Source organism: Acanthaster planci, linkage group LG13 (assembly GCF_054643075.1).
Source record: "Acanthaster planci isolate LZ-2023a linkage group LG13, COTS_SCS, whole genome shotgun sequence".
Classification (NCBI taxonomy): Eukaryota; Metazoa; Echinodermata; class Asteroidea; order Valvatida; family Acanthasteridae; genus Acanthaster; species Acanthaster planci.
The window spans coordinates 16,171,266-16,193,031 of NC_141789.1; the positions used below are offsets into that span (position 1 = coordinate 16,171,266).

The 21,766-nt window shown below is 41.5% G+C and overlaps 1 protein-coding gene across 6 annotated transcripts in view; it reads right to left on the bottom strand.

Annotated features, from left to right (window-relative positions):
* The window catches only part of LOC110973883 (transcription factor COE3-like), a 95,730-nt gene extending 79,747 nt beyond the window's left edge, over positions 1-15,983 (bottom strand). For 2 of the 6 annotated variants that reach the window (XM_087145252.1, XM_087145251.1), the window contains exons 1-5: positions 12,550-12,838; positions 12,246-12,402; positions 11,562-11,625; positions 10,003-10,058; positions 2,668-2,741 (exon numbers count right to left, since the gene is read on the bottom strand). In XM_087145252.1, the coding sequence (XP_087001378.1) occupies positions 2,668-2,741; positions 10,003-10,058; positions 11,562-11,625; positions 12,246-12,402; positions 12,550-12,761 (563 nt within the window). In that variant the 5' untranslated portion in view covers positions 12,762-12,838. Of the gene's footprint in view, positions 1-2,667; positions 2,742-5,088; positions 5,236-10,002; positions 10,059-11,561; positions 11,626-12,245; positions 12,403-12,549; positions 12,839-12,909 lie in introns of those variants that run through there. The other 4 variants (XM_022225083.2, XM_022225086.2, XM_087145253.1 and 1 more) reach the window with 4 other exon arrangements.
* Positions 15,984-21,766: the final 5,783 nt, after the last annotated feature.

Genomic DNA, 21,766 nt, shown 5'->3' on the forward strand with positions numbered 1-21,766 from the left:
ACAATTCAAAAGGTATAGAAATTTTCAACAGTGCAAGAAGTATTGTTCATCTCTTAAATCTTGCTAAATCATGGCTGGAGATACTCCAAGATGGGAGAAGCTATTAAATTGATCATGATGTACAATAGTATGCATTATTGCAACTGATTTTGTATATATATGGTTTGTTCATCAACAATCTGCCAGTAAGTACAACCAAATATTCAGATATTCAATCGAATTGAAGGTAAAATAGTGAATTATTCAAATTTACCCAGCCCTACTTCTACAAAATTGAGAATTTCTAGATTTCCTCCCGTTGCATCACAAATTTGACCATTAAGTGTAACCAGAGCAAATTAAACTTCGGGACTCTTACTTTAAATGTTTTATTTTGCACTGTGGAGCCATGTAGAAGGTTGATATTTGTAAAAGGGAGCCATGTGAAAGGGTGACAAAGCAAGTTAAAAGGATAAAGAATTTAAAACCAGGCTTTTCATTCCAAACCTCTCATCTCGGGACATTTCCAACTATAAGTAGTACTTGCCATTGACATTACTAATTACAAAAAAAGCTGACTGACTTATCACAAGGCATCCATTTTCGCCTTTAACTTCACTAAACCCCTATTCAGAGAACTTATTTTTGTCCCGAAAATTTAGCCTGCAGCCGGTATTAACTGTGCGTATTCACTGATTCTGTATGTGAGTGTACATTTCCTTATTGCTAATGCAGCTCCTTGCGTATTTTTTTGTTTTGTTTTTTTGTTTTTTGTGGCTGGTTTCATTCAAGAGATTACTTCTTTGTTTTTTATAAGCACAGCTTTAAGCTTCTTAATCGCGTTCTGGTCTCGAGGCGAGAAACAGCATCCCAGGATTAGATACTTTCACCCCACGCACCCACGACAAAATGGATATTGGATTGCCACTTGAATGGTCGATAATAAAATATGATAGGCAAGCTTAAAGCAATCATCGTGATGTACAGATTGTTATCAGTGTCCTGATATGCTTGGTTAGGATGTAGGAGATGCCAGCACTGATGATGCTTTGTAGCGATAGCGACATTCAATTGATCTTTAAAGATGACACAAATTGAGCGTTATAAGCTCCTTGCCAAGACTTGCATTTTCCAATCACGTTATTGAGGACAGGTGAATTGGAAACATTACATAATCTCTTTTTCATCTTGATAAAAGAACAAAGGGTGCCATCTGTACTCTGCACTCAACTTTGTTATGTGGCAACGTCATCATCTTTAAAATAACAGGTTTACATTCTGAGCTGAAAAACTGCGGTGGGACCTGAAGTATGCATGATATTTGCTCTTGGAAATGGCATTTGATTTGGAAAGATGAAAATGTCAATGCTCTGCAGATTCAAAAGAGCAACTGGGCAAATACAACTGTGTTCTTTTCTTAACTGTATTTGAACAAGAAGATTCAGATGTGAATAAAGAGGCCACATTTTGACAGGGCAAATTTGCAATGCTAACAAGTTAGCTCTCTGTTGTACCTCTCCAAACATTCTACATGTTTTTTTTGGAGCAGTTGTCACTCCCCATTTTCCGTGAGACTTACTTTCTGAGCATCTCTCATTTTTCCTTCAAAGTTATGAGTACCTATCTGTCGTCAATGGAAACAAATAGAGCATGAAGTCGAGTCTGTCAAACCACCCATTTTCCAGCTTACATTAAGGAGATGCAACACTCCCCCCTCTCCTTCAGCTGTTGTACAGGTTAATCACCCAAAAGTTTGTGCAGTCCCAACAAACAACGGCTTGCTCGCATCCGCTTGGGACGCAGAGAGAACAGCAAGAAAGAACCTCTTCTGGTTCCAATGAAGCGCAGACAGAACCATGCTCTTTTCACGCAGAGACACCTCGGGAGTGTCTCCCGAGGGGCTTCTTCTGGGTCCTCCCGGTGATGGAGATGCCACATCTTGTACACTCCTCCCGCCTTCTGCCATCAGACAAGCTAGGATGCAATCTCTAGTGGTTGCTTGCTTGGTGCACAGTGGAGAGTCCAGTACACAGCACAAGCAGACTACCGGGTCAAGTACAGTGGCAACGTGCACACATATAGAGCGCCCCGTGAATTATTCAGCACAAAAAAAAAGCTAGGTAGAAAATCGAACAAACGAAGCCCCTTCACTTGTGTTCTCTGACTCTTCCAAGGCAGTGTCCAACAACGACAGGCAGTGATGAGAAAATCAAACAAATCTGGTGGGTGCTTGACAAGCTATTTGGATCCCATTACTGAGGTCTGGTTCCCCTGTCCCTCTTTAGGGTTGAAACTTCTATCAAGGAACCAAGCCATAGACTGAGAGTGTACTACCCCTCCTCTGGGAGTTGCATAAATACATCACAAATACAATTTGCCAGAAAAAGATCACAAGCAAGCAAAATCTTCACCTTAGAATCACAACATAAAAAGATAACCCATACATGCATACAATTTGTACCGTAGTCTGTACCCTTATACATGCAATTTCAAAGCTTTTAAAGAGTCCTACCCACACCATCCCATTTTCTCTTACAAGTTGGCTTTTCCAAAGCTGTACAGGGACTTTCCCTTATCCGACGGCTAAACAGCCAGGCTTACTCACCAATCCTTCCTCTGCTTCAAATTTTTTGGAGAGGGGATGGAATGAATTTTAACAGAATGCGGATGCCCTATTCAAATCCTTACCTGCACATTATTTCATGGGTTAAAAGAACCCTACACATCTCTGGGTTTTTGTCTTGTCCTTCGTAGGTTATTGCCTGTTTGGGGAACAATAAGACAAAATACAGTATGTTAATTTCTGATCAAGAACACAATTTAAAAAAGCTCTGAGAGTGATCCATCTTTCATTTCATATGTAGATGGGAGTGCAGGTTAATCTATTTTCTATGCAGTCAATTGGGCTTTTTCTAAAAAAAAAAAAACCAGCACAGTCTGGTTAGCTACCTTCAGGGTAATTTTCAAGGTATTTCAACGCTGTAGTCATTTCACAGACTGAAACAAAATAGTTCCACTTAAACTACTTAATACATGAACACTTCCACTTGTTAGGAATTCAGTATAAATCTCCAAAAGGTTATCAATGAGCAGCTTGAATGCTATCGTTACGCAACTTTCCTGTGAAATCTAAATAAGAGGGAATTTTTCTGCAGCCACGCTTGTCTGCTCCCCCACAAAAACTTTTTTAAAAATTGACAAATGTGGCATGAATGTTTGCAGCAGCAGATGGATAAATAATAAATCATGCAATCTCTGAAAATATAGAATGATAAATGCAAGTAAATCCTCAGGTCATTGGAGGAACTCCGATAGTAAATTTTTACAAATGAAGTGCAGCACTCACATGACTACGAGAAGACTACAAACACATGTTTAATTTCCATCACAAGTTCCCAAATTTGATTCAGCCAATTTAATCATGCATAGCTCATACATTTCCATGATTTTGCTCAATGAACATACTGCTACCCATTAAATGCTTCTCTCTGTACAATAAGATCCCTCTGATCTGATCTGTCTTAGGGTCGCCAGTCGGTGTACGGGTCAGATGACTCTGGCGAGTAAACTCCTCACATGCCAAGTGCTGTATAGCATCTACAGCCAGGGATCAGTCAGATCCATGAGACCTTTAATCCATCATGAATGTGCATCCCACCATGCACGCAGTGCGGGAAACCAGACCGCGATATCTTACACCATAGTGTTACTGTCCTTGTTCTAGCCACACTGCACACTCACACATTGCCCAATTAATGCTGCTTCAGGTATACACATGTACATTCCAATTTCACGTTAATGAACTAACATGGAAAATAAACTTGGAAAATAAAACTGAAAGTAACTTGTGTTGACTGCCCATTCTATGGGATTCTTTTGTTCTCCAACAAAAGTAAGAGTTTAATTATTACCAAATTTACGATGCAACGTCTCCGTTTGGAACCATGCATCATTTTATTCCAAGACATTTTCCGAACAAATGGTCTCCTTATTTAAAGGATGTTCAAAACAGCCTGGATGAATAAATCTTAACACTGATCCTTAGATATACCAAGAGTTGCAAGTATAATGCCTTTTGATGAAGCACTTACATTAATTTATTCATGGGTTTGACTGGGCAGATCTGATGGCAAGCAGAACACAAGTCATCCATTTTAATGTATATTCATTTTAAATGCCTTTCAATGTTTCATTTTGATTTACATCAACTTTTTCCCCAGTTAAATTCGCGATACAGTAAAATTCTGTGATGATAGCTCTTTCTATGTACCATTTGCTGTGAATTTAGTTTGTGGTATTTATTTTAATTTGCTGTGCAAGACTTGAATTCTTAATGTTATCTCTTCTAACCATGAATTTCTGTATGTGACCTTTTGGAGTTGAGTTTTAAAAACAATTTTAAATATTTCAATGGCAATCTAACAATCTAATGTAACATGTTTGTCGTCAATTGCCAAAATTGGTATCAATCTTAAATTTCTCAGCAAAACACCACTTAAATTGACCTTCCTACATGTTCATTAACCAGAAAAGTGTCATTCAACTAACATGTGGACAATGTTGCAGGTTACTTTCAGCTTACCGGGGTCAGTTTTATAAGGTGTGTTAGGGCTGAAGGTCTGACAGTTTTGTGGAGGAAATAAAGGAGGCTCGATATCACTAACAAGATTGTTTTACGAAATATTCAATAAACTAAAACTTTTGACTTTTGTCTTTCTTCGTCACGGTGACATTGCTGTCCAAAGATTTCCTTTCTATTTTTTGGAAGGCCTTTGTTTGAATTTTGTAAGTAAGCATGTCGATATTAACTTTGAATACAACATTTATCAATGGACTTCAGGAAAAATTAAACATTACTGAAATAAATTGAACGCTACCACTGGGAATTTTCATCCTAACAAGTTTCCAAAACGAGTTCCTGAAAAATCTAGGCAGCTAGCGAGCACATCTTTACGACACGATGTTATCGGCTTAAAAACAAACGTGACCATGGAAAGGGTACCAGACCAAAATAAGCAAGAAAAGCTCCACTCAAATTAGAAACAGAAATGCGGACAACCGATTCTTTAATTTAGCCTAAATATTCAAGATTTTGCAGCAAATACAGACCACAAATGTTTCCTGAAATTGTAGACTTCCGATATTTGTGAATCTGTTTCATCTCCACCCGAAAATGCACTGTTTCATTGAATTGTTGACACACGAACGGTCACAAGTTGCATTGCGTCGTCAGAATTCTGGCGTGGTGTATATTTTCGAGTGATCGCTCCAAGGTGGCCGGTGATTGGTCAGAAAACATCGAGGCATTCAGTAAATTAGACCAAATAAATGTTGATTTACAAATCACATGACGATCAACCGACAAAGGGGAAATCAACAAAATAAAATGATATAACAAAGTAGGAGACAGCCATCAAAGTGTTTTTCATAATTATTTTTACTCAAAGCCGGATAGCCAATCAAATCTTACCTAAGACAGATAACTTTTGACCAATCAGCAGGAAGCACGCGCTGTGCGATATTGGCACGAGATAGCTAATTGACTTTGGACAGGTGCATGACAAACCCAGCAAATAATGTCTTATAAGGGGAAGGGTCTTCGATTTCAGTGTAAAGTCATTGTAATGACTTATCCTGAAAGTGAGAGGAAATTTAATGCTTGTTAGTCACTTAAGCCTTATTTGTTAGATCGTCATTCCATTTACGTTGATGATGCAAAACGAATTCTTATAAAAATACTCACGTTTATTAAAGAAAATCATTGATAATGTCCAACATACCCTGGAACTCAGAGTTTCAAAACAGATTTTCTTGGAGGAAGTACAAGTTCAAATGTTTCATGAGCCCTCACATTTTCTCCGCCTTTGACATTTGGCCGTGACACTGTGTTCTTTTGCCTCGCTATAGGCTGCACAATTTCATTTCTACAATTTACAGCTCATTATACTGAGAGGGTACCAGTTATGGGACTGATAGTTGTTACAAAGATCACAGTGGCTACCTCGGCAGTAATATAGCGAAATGGAGTTCATTTCAAGGTATAAGGTACCAGAGTGTGACGTCACTATGAGCCAGAAAGTGTAGTACAAACGAATGGAGTACGTGCTAACGTTAGTTCACGCGCTGATTCTCTCTCAAATGCCTTTTACACACCCAACTGTGCGCGTGACGTAGTCACTTTGGTACTCTATTAGTAAAAATTAAGGTATTCACGGCAGATTGACTATATACTACCCTAGCACAATTAATTTGAAGGTTTTGATCAGCCAGACATGTAACCAGAGTTCCATGTGCCGTTACAAATTTTTGGATGGTACCAATTTTGATTTTAAAATTCCCATCTCGATATAATCACCAACTCTGCCCCAACCAACCACCTCGCTCATACTACCATTGTTATATTCAAAATTGAGTCACTTCCTCAAGTCGATTTCGGTGAGTTTTTGACAAGGAAACTTGACCCTGCATGTTTTCACTCGAAACTTCAGTTCAACTGTCTTTAACTGCATCAGACTGCATTGAAAATTGCAAGCCCAAAAATGAAGAAAGAGCGTAGATACTAACTATGTAGCTGGCCCTCAGGCCTCATGCCAGAGTGCGTGCCTTGATATTGTTCACTACAACAGCAACCCCAGGACAGCTCAATATCCACAGGAAATTTTATAACTACTTTCACAGCACCAATAACACTGATACCAAGGTGTTTGTTTTCCTTGCAAACACGCTTGTTAGAAATATTCATTTTTCTTGGTCATAATATGATACTGTCGTCGACGTGGCACTGGGAAACGCAAGACACAGACATTGTGTGAAATTTGTTCGAGAAGAGGATGAAAAAAATTTTAACAAACAAATCATTTCAAAGTTTCCCAACTGCATTTTCATTTCATCTCTAGTATAAACTGAAATTTTCCCGAACGAAAACGTATTAATCAAGAAAACAGCATTAATCAAAACAGGTTCATTTTTTGCAATTTCTATATTTATTAGGACATTGTCGCATTTGCAGTTCACCTCTCCGTGCAAGCTGCGAAAGTCGCATTAATGTTTTATGAAACCCGTGGCATCATGCATTTATATGGTGATAGCAAAGCAGACTTAGCGTTGGCAAATGGCGGTGAAACTGCGTGTAAACTCGACCATTGTGACCTCACCCGTGGCTTGCATACATGTACATGTACATGTACGTGCATGAAACCGCCGAGCAGATATATTGGGCTGCATGTATTTACTTCAGTCGAAATAATAATTTCAGAATTCTGCGAAATTGTTGAGTGACTTCAATGAATTCAGCTCTAACTTTATAGTTTGTGTACCAGGACGTAGGTCATTTTGGTTAACTGGTAGTACACTTTGGTTAATTACATGAAGGCAATCTTTCTTTTCTTTATGATTTGAGTTTGGTTAAGTAAAGAGCAGATTTATGATATTCGTTTCATTTGCAATCATGTCGTCGCTGTGAGACTTTCTGTGGAGCGAATGCACGTTGCGAAAAAAACAACGAAAAGGAACTTGGTAACAAATAGGTGCTACCACTAAAAAAAATTGTAGAAATCAACCTAATCATTCTGCTAAAAAATCAGACAAATTGACAAAAATGTATGTCTATAATTTCACTTAATAACGCAAACGTGAACTTGACAGATCAAGTCATTGTAGCATTTGATGATTTTTCTCCCCCAACTCATTCTCTGACGATTAAGTCGACCGCGATGAACATCCCCATGCGCCCCGGCGACTTGTACCTTTTTCCCCGGACGATTCGGTGAGCCGCGGTGGGTATAATTACGACAACACGGACGGGGGATTTCCGCGACTCCGCTCGCGTCTCGCCTAAGAAACCATAATGACGTAACGCGTGCGATTGGTCTCTGAAGATTCGTTAACTGGTTTACCGGCCAATTTCTTGTGGAATTGGACCCCAGAGAAGGCGGGGAACCATCTCGGGAGTATTGGTATTAGCGCGTGTCTCTCAAGTAATTGGTAGTGTGGAGCGCCAAATTGAAATAGCTGTTTACCGTGCGTGATGCACTGTTGTAGTAATAACAGTCTTGACGAGACGTGAGGTAGACACACTGACTGTGATGATTGTAATGACGGTGCTGACAATGATGGGAAAATGGATATGTTGTGAGTATAAATTTGGATGATACAGACAACAGCGGGAAGACTGACAAGCAAACATTAAACGTTGGCAATGTCAGAAACGAACGCATATCGGTGAGCACTGAGTGTAACCACTGACTTCCACAAGGATATCCAACGGTACACAAAAGCCTAGTACTTCAAAATCATTTTTTAAATCCCTTTCGAAATTTCGATTTTAAGTAACCAAAGAAAGATACCACAGGGATTATTAGCGATTTCCACGATCTTTGGGAAAAACTGTTTCCACAAGCATTCCAAACATTCTCTTTTGTTAACGGACCACGACCTAAGCAAGATGCGACGGAGAAGTTTACTTTTAACGTATAGAAGAAACGTTAACTCACATCTTACTGTAAAATGTTGGCCTTCGTGTAATTTCTTAAAATCCTCCCTAGACAATGGTTCACTTTAATGTCGCAAACTTCCCAAATAATAAGCGAGCTGAAAGTTTTGTTGACGAAGTTCCTAAACGTTTCGATGAACACAGTGCAAAGAAAACACAGCAAAACAACTGTAAGGTAAGTTTTCCGCTATTCAACAAACCTAAATACAAACAGGTGACTTTCACCTTTATGGGTTTCAGCTTAAAGTGTAATAATAATTCAACTAATGAAATGAAAATAAATTTGTGGCGATGACGTTTATGAATTCATAGGGGCACATCACCCCTGCCGTGACACGTTTGCTCAAAACTTGGACAAGTTAGTTGCCTGAGATAATACCTATTTCCGACGCGCGTTTACTACTTCTAAACGATTGTGGGGTAGTATTGCCAAACTACTCCGAGCAAAGATTACATTAAGTTGTGTCATGATCCTTGGAGGTTCTGGCGCCTTTCTATCCAAAGCCCACCGTAGGCGAGATACAAGTGCGTGTAGATACACGAGCCGCAGGGTCGAGGAACACTGCCGTTAACGACGCAACAGAGAGCGAGTGTACGCAGTGGGACTTTAGCCCTATAACCACTGAGTACCTACATAAGCGTTTAAACTGACAAAGCTCCACACAAAAGATGAGAAAGCCAATTGATTAGTAGCTCGTAAGGAGGCAGTAAACTTCATCCTGTCCACACAGGATACCGTTGTGAAAGTGTCTATTTAAAAACTCAAGTTGTTTAACATCTAATTATATATCGATTCGGGGTACTGAGACCTTCTTAACCGCAGTTGAGTTGCAGTGTGTGCGAGCAAACAGTGCACCCCCATGGACTGTGAGGCTTTACACCGTGTGATGAGCGATTGAAACGGAGGGCAGGATTAAGCTAACTCGCGATGGTGAAGTGGGGGAAGTTCTGGCACTTCGCATGAAAAAAATGGCATGGTCCCCTTAGACTATTCGTCATGGAATATTCAGATAAAACTCCTTAACATTTTCCCCCAATGCTTAAAAGTAACCAGGAATTTAACACAACACAGATGTGTTCCATTTAACGTAATTTACACCGTTGATACCTGGCACGAAAGTATTATTTCAAAAGTGGCATCGCCTTTTATGCAAATTTTCGACGCAGAATATATTGGTAACTTTTTAATACACAACAAAATTTCACCAAACATCAGAAATCACCAAACTGAATCAACAAACTTTCAACATTCAGCTTCCAACATCTCTCTCGTCACATTCAACATTGGGTTTAATCATTCATACTATTGCTTGTGTTCAAAGACACCAAGGGACCTATACAGTCACGCGGTGTTGTCTCCATGACAAACATCACCAAGAGAATACATCCATTTATCCAACTGGAACGCTGGTTTATGTGTTTGAATCATAAGAAGGCCAGTGATTGGTCCAACGTGTTGCATTGTGCTGCCAGATAGGCACTGGAACTAAACCGAAGCATGCGCATATGCCCACAAGGTGTCTGGTTCTTACCTGTTTTGTCATGGAATCGATGAGTCGGACGTACAAATCCTGCTCCGTCCTGGCACCTATATTTAAAAGAGGAGTCATTATCTAATAAAAGTCATAACGGCATAACTTTCGGTTATGATTATATGTTTGAGTTTATGTATTTTTATTACCTTAATTAATATTTAAGGATCACTTTCTTTTGACCAGCTTGATATTAACGAGACAGTTTTACGAATAATTTCTTCCCATGCTTACTTGTTGACAGTGTGTTTCTCGAAACTTCCGGTCGCTGATTTGAGAAATCAGGGTAAATATATACAACAAGTGCACGGCATAGTCAGATTTGTTAACATTGCCTCTTCCACATAACAAGTCATTGATCTGACCCAAAAAATGACGAAAGTGACTAAGTGATATGTTACAAACAAGGCTTAGGACAGAAAGGGCACAACCAAAACTTATACAGAAAGCCGTTTGACTGTACAGTAGTGTGTTTTTTGCAAACACTATGGGAATTAATTGAATATTTAATTGTTTCTGGGTCTTCCAGCATTTGTATCCATAGCTTCAATCTACTAATGGTAGTTTGATCTTTCTAATCAGTAGTAATGCGCCTTCCACATCAGATATGATAACGAGTGCAGTCAAGCGTCGACTACAATCCAATCTCGTGGCCTCGCCACTTGCACTGAGGTGCACTTATTAAAATAAGCATATCACATGTACTGCATTTTTTGGGTTTTGAGTTGCTGTTTAGTATAAGCGGCAGGTCAGCGTACGGACAGAGTGACGCTTGCCGTACACGAGCGGCTCGCGGCCCGGAGGCCATGCGGGAGATTTACGCTTAGGCGATTGTTTTCCCGGAGCGGTAAACGCCTTCTTCAGTAAAACAGAGGGGAAAAAATCGGCAGTTTCTTATGCTGTCCAAAGTGCACGACATAACCACTGTGTGTATGATGAACGTGTTCACTCTAGAGTATACCCTTGAATGTGGTTGTATCGGTGTTTTACTAATCCTATTTTGAAGAGAGATGGGGGCCCATTCGCCTGTAAATTGAATAACAGCTGGCCACGCTCGGTGCATGATTTGATTGTCAGTATGCGCTACATGGTAGTCAGACAGGGAATCTCGAACTATGACTGAGAGGAAATGAAAAAGCCTTGATTCCTCAATACTGCTTCCTGTTTGCTGAGCATCATCGACAGATGACAGTGTATGATCTAAGCGATTGCAAATGACATCATACTCCATCCATGATTCTTTAGTATGTTTCCTTTCTATCATAACTGTCTCTCTCAAGATGTGACGTACTAAACATAATTATAAACCAATATGCTGATATTTCTTCCATATTTGAGGTTTTTGACGCTTTGATTTTTTTGTTTTATTTTTATTCAAATTAAATGTTCGAAATCCGAGACTTTCCAAATGAAACATCATGTTCAGAATTAAGAACAATACGACCTAGACTATGGGTTCAAATTATATAAAGCTATAGTCTAAAACATTATAATCAAGCGAATTTCCACAAAAGAATGTGATAATCATTATTCTATGGCAAAAATAGTGCGAAACGTACCGTTATTGTAGAGAAGTTGTAATCTGTAGTGGATTCCATTGTTCGTTTTAGCACTGTCTGGTTCCTGCAACGAAACGAGGGAATTAAGGGAAGATGAACATCCACGAATCAAGGATTCGTGTTTCCGAGCGAGGAAAATTAATTTAGGGGTAACGGAACAGGCCGAGTAGCCGTAACGGACAGCATTATCGACATGCCCGCTGGCCTGTCCTCACAGCTGCCAAATATTGGCGATTATTAGTCTCGAGACGAGACTGCAGATCGAAAGATCGCAAACTCGCCGACCCACACGCGAAAGTCCTTGGACGGGGGAATTTTTCATAAATTTGCAGTGCGTGTTGTCGAGCGGGTCTACCCAGGCATTGCGTCGAGACCAAGGCGCAAGGTGAGGCGAGACAGATAGAGTAGCCAGCCAGTGTGCATGCTACCTGCGCACGAAATTCTTGATTATCGTGCGTGGTTTGGATATTAAGAGAGGATAAACCTATGGTCTTGATTGGTCTTGATAGGCAGTGCAATCGACAGGTGAATGGAATTCAAAAATGAGATTTGGTTTCGGTTGTGACGTTTGTGTACACAGACTTTGGCCTCTCTCGCATGCGTGTTATGAATGTGAGCTCTATCTAGGCCGACTGAATATCATCCAAGACGGTGGACTAAGTTTTTTTGAAGTACTGAACTTACCCTCTCTTTCTCGATGAAATCGATGAATTGTGTTCGCTCTATCTCCACTGGTTGTCCAGCACGGTCATACAGAGCGATGACAAAATGAAAGAAATTGCTCTTTCGCAGATTACTGGGCGGTTGTTTCTCGAAGTGTGCCCTAGCCAGCCCACAGGAGCTACACACCAACGAATAAGAAAAAAACGCAAGTTGGGAAAAAGTCCACACAGTAGACTTACATGAACACACGTCGGGAAGAAAGTGCGGAAGGGGAAATTACCGAGAGTTAGTGACCTAAGTCCCAGGCCTAAGTCGGGGGTCTTACCTCACCCGGTCCCAAGGACTTGGCAACCGGTCGCCTGGGTAAATATGTTTTCCCTTCGGTAATCGGTTCGCGATAGCGCACGGGATCATCGCGAAAACAGGACGGCCAAGCACGCACGCCGTCCGCACGGTGAGCGACACAACTGAAGCTACGTGCTCGTCTGAGCTATGTGTTGCGACCAGAATTGACAAACCGAAAGGGAACAGTGACATCAAAATCTATTTTCCTCCAGACACTCGGTATCCCAGGAGTACCTGACAAAAATGTGGAGCGAGTGGCAAGACTAGAGGAAAAAAGGGGTGCTGGGAATTAGAACATAGAAGACAATAAAACTGTCCGGAGAAAGACAGGTGAGTTTACCTGGATCCTTGTTCCACCATGCTCGGCTGCATCCAACTACGTATGGATCCTACTTGAGCTGTCCCAGTGGGTTCTTCTTTGAGGTTTGTTGTGCCTCTTGTGAGGGAGTCTTGGATTCCAAACATGAACGACCACTTGGAGATGTACCGTAGCCAAGCAGAAACACAGCCAGGGAGATACCCGCTGGTCCTGATCGGCGTTGGAGTTGTGAGAAGTTGGTGTTAATAGTAACACACACTATGTCGGCGTACTGGTGGAGTGCGAGACGGGGGACAAGGGGGACAAGGGGGGAGAGGGGCAAACTATCCAGGGATGATGCGGAGCAGTGAGCCGGTACAGGCCAGGTCAAAAGATGACGGCGTGAGGGCGCGTGGCTCAGTTTCTGAGACTCAACTAAGCTCAGCTATCACTTCTCCTGGGGTTGAATGACTTCAGCGCTTGACAGTACACGGCAGAGTTCACAGTGTGAGTGGGACACCTTGTCTTATCATCATTCGTCCGGCAAGTGGGGAATCGCTACGGTAAGTGAGAAACTTGCACGATCGTGACTGGAAACTGGCACGTCTTACATGCATCCCCTAGTCGGCACTGTCTGGTCGCTTTAACCACCGTACAGGTGTCATATACTTAGGGTGGGCTTACTCAAGGAGGAAGGGTGTATACCGGTGGACTTGTTACCACCACCGTGTGTATATGTACACTGACCGAGAAAATATATATTTATATTAATACAATGTTGATGATTTGATAGTGCACGACCCAATGTGAATGAACCGACCCTTCATCGGAGAAAATTCAAGCGTCCGTGCAACGTGTGACTGAGCGCCTATTATGCGTTGGCCCACGTGAGTAACCCACAACGTGTGTTCATGACACACACTGCCACACAGTGTGCAGACGGACAGCCACGATATAGATTGTGCACAGCGCAGGCAATCTGACTTCTGGTGGGGGTTGGGACTGTCTCGAGAGAATCCCTTTTGTTCCCATCAAGTGCTGGTTGTTGAGCGTACATACGCACCGCTTTCCCCGAGGACTCGATTCCCCGTAGATAGCTGGCTGCAATCCCACATGGTCTCGACCCTAAGGAAAACCACAGCAGCGAGGCAGCGTCACAAGCCACGCCCACCGATCCAAATAAGGCAAGACGGTATGCCTGGAATGCCCGCTGTGACCAATGGCAGACGGAAATCTGCATGGGTTGTGTTTTTATTCTGATCAATTTCACTCGAAATATCATCAAGTCGGTGTCTTCGGCGTGGTCGGATCATGGAGCTATAGTCGAATGATGACAGTCGGTTTGCGCCGCTCGAGTGGCTATGGTTACGCTCTCGCACGGAGGCCTGAAGATCCACGCCACTTCACGCCTGCTTTGCATAATTGAACCAGTCCAGAATAGTAAATAAACATTTGTTAATAAACAAACAGAACCTATGTGCTGCTGTCGACCGCAAGGAAACTTCAAAGGTCCATGCACTGTGCCCCCGACGAAAGTAAGGTCTTTCGAAATGTTAAGTCGGGCCACGTATGTCGTGTGACCACTGCAGAGACACCTATAACACCAAGCAACTTGTATGTAGGAAAGATACCATGCACATAATTATGTCACGCATACTTGTATATTGGCAACCAGCGTGTGACTATTCCCACATAGTGCGCATTGCCATATACATTTCCATATCATTCATGTTATGAGTAGGCCTATGCAATTGATATTGTGATCATACCAAAGCCAACACAGATGCATAAGCGCATAAAAAAGAAGGTGGTTTCGGGACTTTAAATCAAGTGTGCTATTGTGCGACCACGTGTAAAACATTGCACATTTTTGATGTTTTGTTGTTTTAGTAAGCTAACGTTGGCTTGAAAATCCAATTTTTAACAGACAAGTTATTGAAAAAACACATAACAGTATACGGACGAAATGAGGCTACAGACAATGACACTGGAATGAACTGAATCTTCTCTCAAGAGTGAAATTTGTCAGGATATTTCTTGATTGCAGGATTTGTCATCGGATATTTCCTGATTTCAGGATGTTTCATCAGGATTCTAAAGCCTGGAAAATCCGGAGATTACAGTGACGACATTGTCTGTCTAAAAGTTGCTACAGAAAGCAAGAAATTCGTGTTTTAAGAGGCACCTTATAAAAGGCAAACATAATAGACTCTACGCTGCTCTATTTGTGGATATTTCATTTTCCTGTCATCTTTTCCCTGTTCTATTTAATGCTGTATTTGCATAGAATGGAACCAGACTAAGTCAAGACGAAAAGAATCGACGATGACATCATTAGTAAAAATATGGATCAAAGGCTCCACATTGTAACGATGTTTGCAAGTCCTTCACTTTCCTCAATACAAATTTGCGAAATGTTTGGGCGGGAAGTTTCTGTCGGAAACCTTCTGCCAGGGCTTTCAGCATTAGGCTATAGTTTGATATATATTCGAGAGGTTGTTCCGAACAAGAAAATAAATAAACAAACTTACCCGCAGATCAAAGCCAATTGTACAAAACCAAAACCGATCTTTCTATCGTGGATATGCAGTTGGAAAGAATCAAGGATATATCATCATTACGACCCACTCAAGTAATCAGTTGACAGTTTTACATATTTTGCGGACAAAGAGTTGAGAATTGTTCATCTTTCATCGGAGTATTTTGCAGCGGCAAGAATGATGATTGTACAGGCTTGTGCTTTGCGTCTAACACTCCGAACAAACTCCATCACAGCGAGATGATTTCGAAGCGATGACAGCTGATGCGCAGCGGGAACGACACGGGGTGCAATACCCACAATCCACGCTGGGCATACCCACCGTACACTCCCTGTCAAAGCCACGGACTTCGATTTTATTACTAAAGACTCTTACATCAAGGGCACTCTTTCTAGTTCTAAACAGTGCATTATTGTGTCAAGAATGTAAGAAACAACCTGAATGGTGCTTACCCGCTACTCATAAAAACTCTTGGCAATTTTTGAGTAATGAGTTTACAAAAAAGAACTCATGCACATTTTAAGTGTTTCATTGCCGACCTCCTGGCCACTTTTGCAAAAGGTGATGTCGTCCTTTCCTTAATAATTGGAGCTTACTCGGAAAAACTAGGCCACAAGGATTGCTCCATGCTCACTAGTATTTGGCCTATTTTGCTACTAAAATGACATCCAACTTCCGAACGGAACTTTGGTTGAAAAAAATGTATTCGAACAATTGTGGGTATAACGTGCCCACTGGTTTCAGAAAATAACTTTGAATATGTCTGTTCCTTCTGACTTCAAATTTTGCAACTCTTGCTAAGGTTATTCTGAAGTTAATATGATAAAATCAAATCGTTCATTCCCAAATCTACCAAGATTAACTGTAAATGCCACTTCTGAAAGTGTATCAAATAATGTTTGACATCTTAATAACAGTGTTCGGTTGGAAGGAGAAAAATCAATGTTTTGTTTAGAAGTATTTCATTTCTGGCAAGCACCCCCACCGCCACAACCTCCGACACTGCACCTGCTGGAAAAATAATTTATCGATTAAATCGTTTCGGCATTCCTCTCAAAAATGAATGGCAAAAACCTGTCAACCTCTGTTTGGAAATGCTTTCCATAGGCATTGCCCCATAACCCTAAAACACTCAGAGTACTCGCCGAAAATTGAAGACAAATAAAAATTGTGAAACCGAACACTGCTTGTCATTTTTCATGATGTACGGCCAAGTAAATTTCATTGTCTTTGATCTATACCAGACCGCTTCATGTCTGAAAGTTTGCTTGGGCACCAAGCGCATGCGCACAGAAGCTCGTGTTTATGATGGAGAACATTTAACAACAAACATGACAAACTGAGTTGCCATTGGAGCAAACGGGAACGGTGCATTCGAGATTACTCCTCGGAAGGTTTTCATGCTGTTACGTCATTTTCCAGTGGACAATGAGGAAAGCGCCGCCAACATTATCTAAATGCGATTGACTACATGTAGGTACAGAATGTGTAAACATTATTTTAATTAAAAAATGGTTTTCTCCATTTACAGAGAGCCCCAGTTATGTTTGCACAATAACTAAGGTTTCCTCCTAAGCGACAGCATGACTGCACAAAACCATTGACAGATGAAACTCTGTCTGAAATATTGGTGGGAATTTCAGCCCGTTTCTTTTCTGTAGAAGAAAGATATTTATTCAGATTTTGTTCAACTTGTCGATACTCCACATAAACTGGAAAATATCTCCAGTTTTCCTGATAAATGTAATTGATCTGGTACCAATCAGTTTCTTGGTCCGACACCAACAGTTTTTAAGAAAATGACTAGTTTCGAAAGACCCTGAACATGTCTCCCTATTCAGAAATAATTTACGATTTGGGTTCGAAATGTCAGTTTGAAATCTGAATGATGTATTCGTGGAACATAATTATGAGTCCTTCTGAGTGCATCTAACATTCAACACTTGCATAAACCCGAATCAATATGGCACAGATTAAATCAGACGCCCAACTAGTCTCATTATACGAGGCGTCCTAGTTGTTTGTGAGAGCTTTGACAGATATCGGAAATCGCACTTGACTATTGAGCCCGAAGCGTAACAACGTTCCAGCTTACACCTTCCGATCCTACTCAGGCATCTACCGTTTTACCGTCGTCAGTTCTTCATGCTGTGGTTACGTTTTGGGTAAAGAGCTCTTGACATCACTCACATTTACAGCTTGTTGCTGTGTTAGGCACATCACAATAGTTTGATTCGTCCATAATTTTACTGTGAACGGTGTGCGAATTTTTGTAATTTTTTACAACGTTGGATTTGTCTGTATTGTACGTCTGTATGGTTGGATCGACATTTCAAATGTCCTTTTGCCTCTTCAGACATTGACGCTTCCGGTTGACGTTTGAATTTTCTCTTTCGTACGACAACACAGTTTGTTTTCTGAAAATTTCGATATTGTTGATAGACTTCTTTAAAATCTTGAGTACACAGTCGCAGCAAACAAAGAACCACCCCGAAATTAGTTAGGAATATCAATCAAAATGGGGATGCGAAAATGAGTGGGATTAGTCTCTCTCTAACTCCAGTCTTGCATGAGGACCACTTCCGACAATCTTCTCGATTTTCAAGAGGCCCAGCAGGCAACGAGAAAAAAATCAAGCAACCTGAAAAGTGTTTCCAACTGCGCCCGAATCTGTTAGCATTTCCCCCACAATTGTCCATGGCCACAGGCTGGGCAATATTAAAGAACAGCGGACGGTTTTGTCAGTTTTTTTTCTGCAGTTTGCTCCACGGATGTAGTCGGCCTCCTCGCTGGCATCCATTCAGGACCTCTCTGCTCTCCCTGCACGGCGCATTAACGACAACACTGCGTAATCATCCATCATAAATTTCACTCCAGAATAAATGCGAAGCTATTTCGTCTTGTTTTCTTTTCATTTGCCATTACTTGCCAGCGTTCCTGTATAGCAAATATGGTCCAGTCCTTTTTGCCTATTACGCGGGGAACCTCTAGCTCACACAACACACTTGCACGGCAAACACGGGCGGTCTTACGGGGAAATTGCATGCCATATGGTCAGCGTTGGTTCGGCGGGCCGCGATCGGGCGAGGAGTCAGTAGACCAAGTCGCTTCTGATAATTGACGGCTATCATTTCCAGTGAAAAGAAACGCCATGAAAGCATTATGTCACGTTTGTTATTGTCGTTGCGTGTCAGTGGGCCCCTTCTCAAAAGTCCCAGACAACGCGTTTTGGCTAAACATACAAGCTGTGCTTGCTTCCCGGGAGTTTGCCGGGGGAGGTTGGTTTGATGCACATTGGACTCATCATCGGCATTTGAAGATCTGCGAGTCACACCGCCCCGGCCCACTGTCTTGCATGGCGTGGACTTCAGCCTCAGCGTGTATCCCCCGTGAAGTTACCCCGTCGGGATGGGCCGTGATTCCCGTAAACATGGAGGATTATTTTACGGTCTGAAACGATTCGTTACGGCATTAATCGGCGAGCCATGGTGCCACAGTCAAAGAAGAATTCTTTGAGGAATATGAATTATTATAAACACATCGTCCCTTGAAATCCATCCATAAATATAAACCATGAATGATTTGATTTTTTTCTAATCCAAATTAGCATTACTCACAAAAGCTTTTTCATTGCTTTTTACTGCCGTACCCTGGCACGAATAATCACAGAAAGCTAATCGACTAAGAGTTTAACAGGTGGAATAGTGAGTTACTTTAAACCTTTAAAAAGTGATCAAAATGAGTGAGATGACATTTTCAAATTAATCTCCATATTGAGGGATGTTGGCTAATTTTTGTCTTGATCACGTGCCATGTAATATGTAAGAATCTGTTTAAACTGTTTTCAGTTTGAGCATTCGTTTATATAGCAAATGTCTAAAGAAAGAATTATGCAAATGTAGAGATATTTGGACTGCCAAAAGCCGTGTTTCCAAACCATGCATTGTCAAGTACTAGCTCGTGGACCGACTTCATCTTGCCGAGTTACGATGATTGCCTATCGGACCATCGGTGTCTCACGTCTAGCTGAAGGCCAAGTGCTTGTCGCTAAATGACCCGATCTTGAGGTGAAGTAGTCGGTGTGCGTACCACAATGCTACACTCTCAGCGGGCTCTCTGGAGGTGACAAGTGGGACCGTCCTCCAGAAAGATAAAAGGATTATAGCCCAGACACGCCCCTTGGTCCACACGCGCCGCACCTAGCTACCTCGAGCACAGGGCTCCTGAGTTGCTCCCCTGGTACCGCCAACGTTGGCCTAATTGATAAGTGTTTGCTTTGGTATATAGGCGGTAGCATGTTGATTATCATACGTACACAACATTTCAAGCGGACTGGCTGGGGACGTAGGATTAGGACAAGTGTTTGCACGTCAGAAAATAAGTCTTTGTTATTTGGACTCATCAAATGTTGCAATCTTTCATTAATGCTGATTAAATATTTATCAGAACTAGGTTGCCGTTTTTTCTCTTCTTCGTTTGCCATCTAATTTGCCTAACAAAGTCGTCTTTTCGTGTTCTATGAGGCAAGAATTTTACACTTTCATACCTGAATATTCTACAATGAAAAATGAATGATGTATTCCAGGTGAAATTCTGGGGCAGATGACGTCAGCGGAAAAAAACGACCACGGCACAGGGGTTATAGTGTTTATTTTCTCGCAATTCGTTCCTTAAGTGGTTTTATATTCCTCCAGTGTTGTCGGGATTTTTTTTTCACCGCAGCACCAAGTGATTATTAAGTAAACATCATGCACCGCAGGGCCAGCCACAGCAAGAGGGCATCATGCCACTGGGTACTTTGGACGAGTTCAGCGGCGAGCAAATGACTGGCCATGCCCCGCCGAAATTTTTAAGGATCAAGGAAATCTCGGACGGCCGAATCGTCACTTTTTCAAACTCGCATTGAAAAGAATCAAATTGTATATCATTTTCATAATCTACTCATTAGCTGTAAGGGGGATTAGTGGCCCGTCCCATCCGTCATGTATCTGTTGCGTTTTAAGGAGAAGCTTTTTTTCTGTCAATTGTCATTCAGAATCAGAGGGTATTTACCTTCTTCGCTGGACTCTGGAATACCGGAGGATAGTTGCTAAATTGCGGCCTGTCGAGCCTTTGTTGTGTGTCCTTGCCTTCTGACGAAGGCCTAGCGAGTTTATGATGCATACAAAGCGAGAAGTGCCGGCGGCATTGTACCCATCTGTCGGTATAAACCTGCACCGTCGCCTGCGACCTGAGTACGGTGCGCTCGCACGCGTGGAGAAAGGTCTTTGAGCGGTCGCTACCGTGTCACAGTAATGTCAGTGAGGACTGGCTTAGAACATATCGAGTGGATTTTTGAGTCGAAAAACCCTCAGGAAAATTTATCCAGACTCCGTCGACTGCATAGTGATGAGATTATCTGATTGTCTGTTTGCCAGAGCTTATTTCTTGGCGAAATTCATCAGGAGACACGAAATTCCTAAACAAAGAAATAATATTTTAAAGTTATCGTCGTAGTCTGAACACAAGAAGTCTTGTGATTTCTCAGCTAATTGCATCTATCAAGAACACGGCAATTTGTGACTCGCGCGTAGTCTCATTAACACGCCTAATTAATTTGCCTTCTCTCATCACTGGGCCCACCTGTTTCCAAAAACTCAACCACCATTCTTCATACCGCTTCAAAGCCATTAAGGCGTGTGGTGTATTTTACGTATCAAGTATACCGGCGGGACAGATATACCTTAGCCATGAAAAGATAATTAAGATCTAGTTTGGACACGATAGCAGTATTTGGCAAGTCTCTTTCTTATAACGCTAATAATAATCTGACCAACACGCGTATGTCGAATAGACACACTACTAATTGAGGTCATTGCGTTTACGTAACAACCTCAAGGGAAGCGTTACATCCGTAACGAGCTTTAGAAACGCGACTGACTTGTGATATTTAAGATACTATTTTTTCACTGAATTTGAAAGCACGATTTTTTCAACTCGTGTGAAATTAGACCCTGTGTTCTTCAGTGACTAAGTACATTTGTCAATTAGCAGAAACGAAGCTTTAATGAGCTCGTAACAAGAGCCTGATTCGGCGGAAATCGCAAATAATTAGCGGTACTTGTCTATGCTGCAGGCCTATGTACAAGATTTTTGCCGCTACTCTGTATCAAGAGACTTTTCGATATAATCTTCCTTTCCTAAAAATGGCCTGCCTACTTGAGATTTTTGGAAATATAAACAAGTGTTTTCAATTCTCATTCAAGAGGCACAATGCCCACAGGACATTGCGTTTGGAGCTTTCTGGACAAATTTTGGCCTACATTAGAACTAAGTGAGTGGAAGCTCGCTGACGGTTTGATTGCCCTGTTTCCATATTC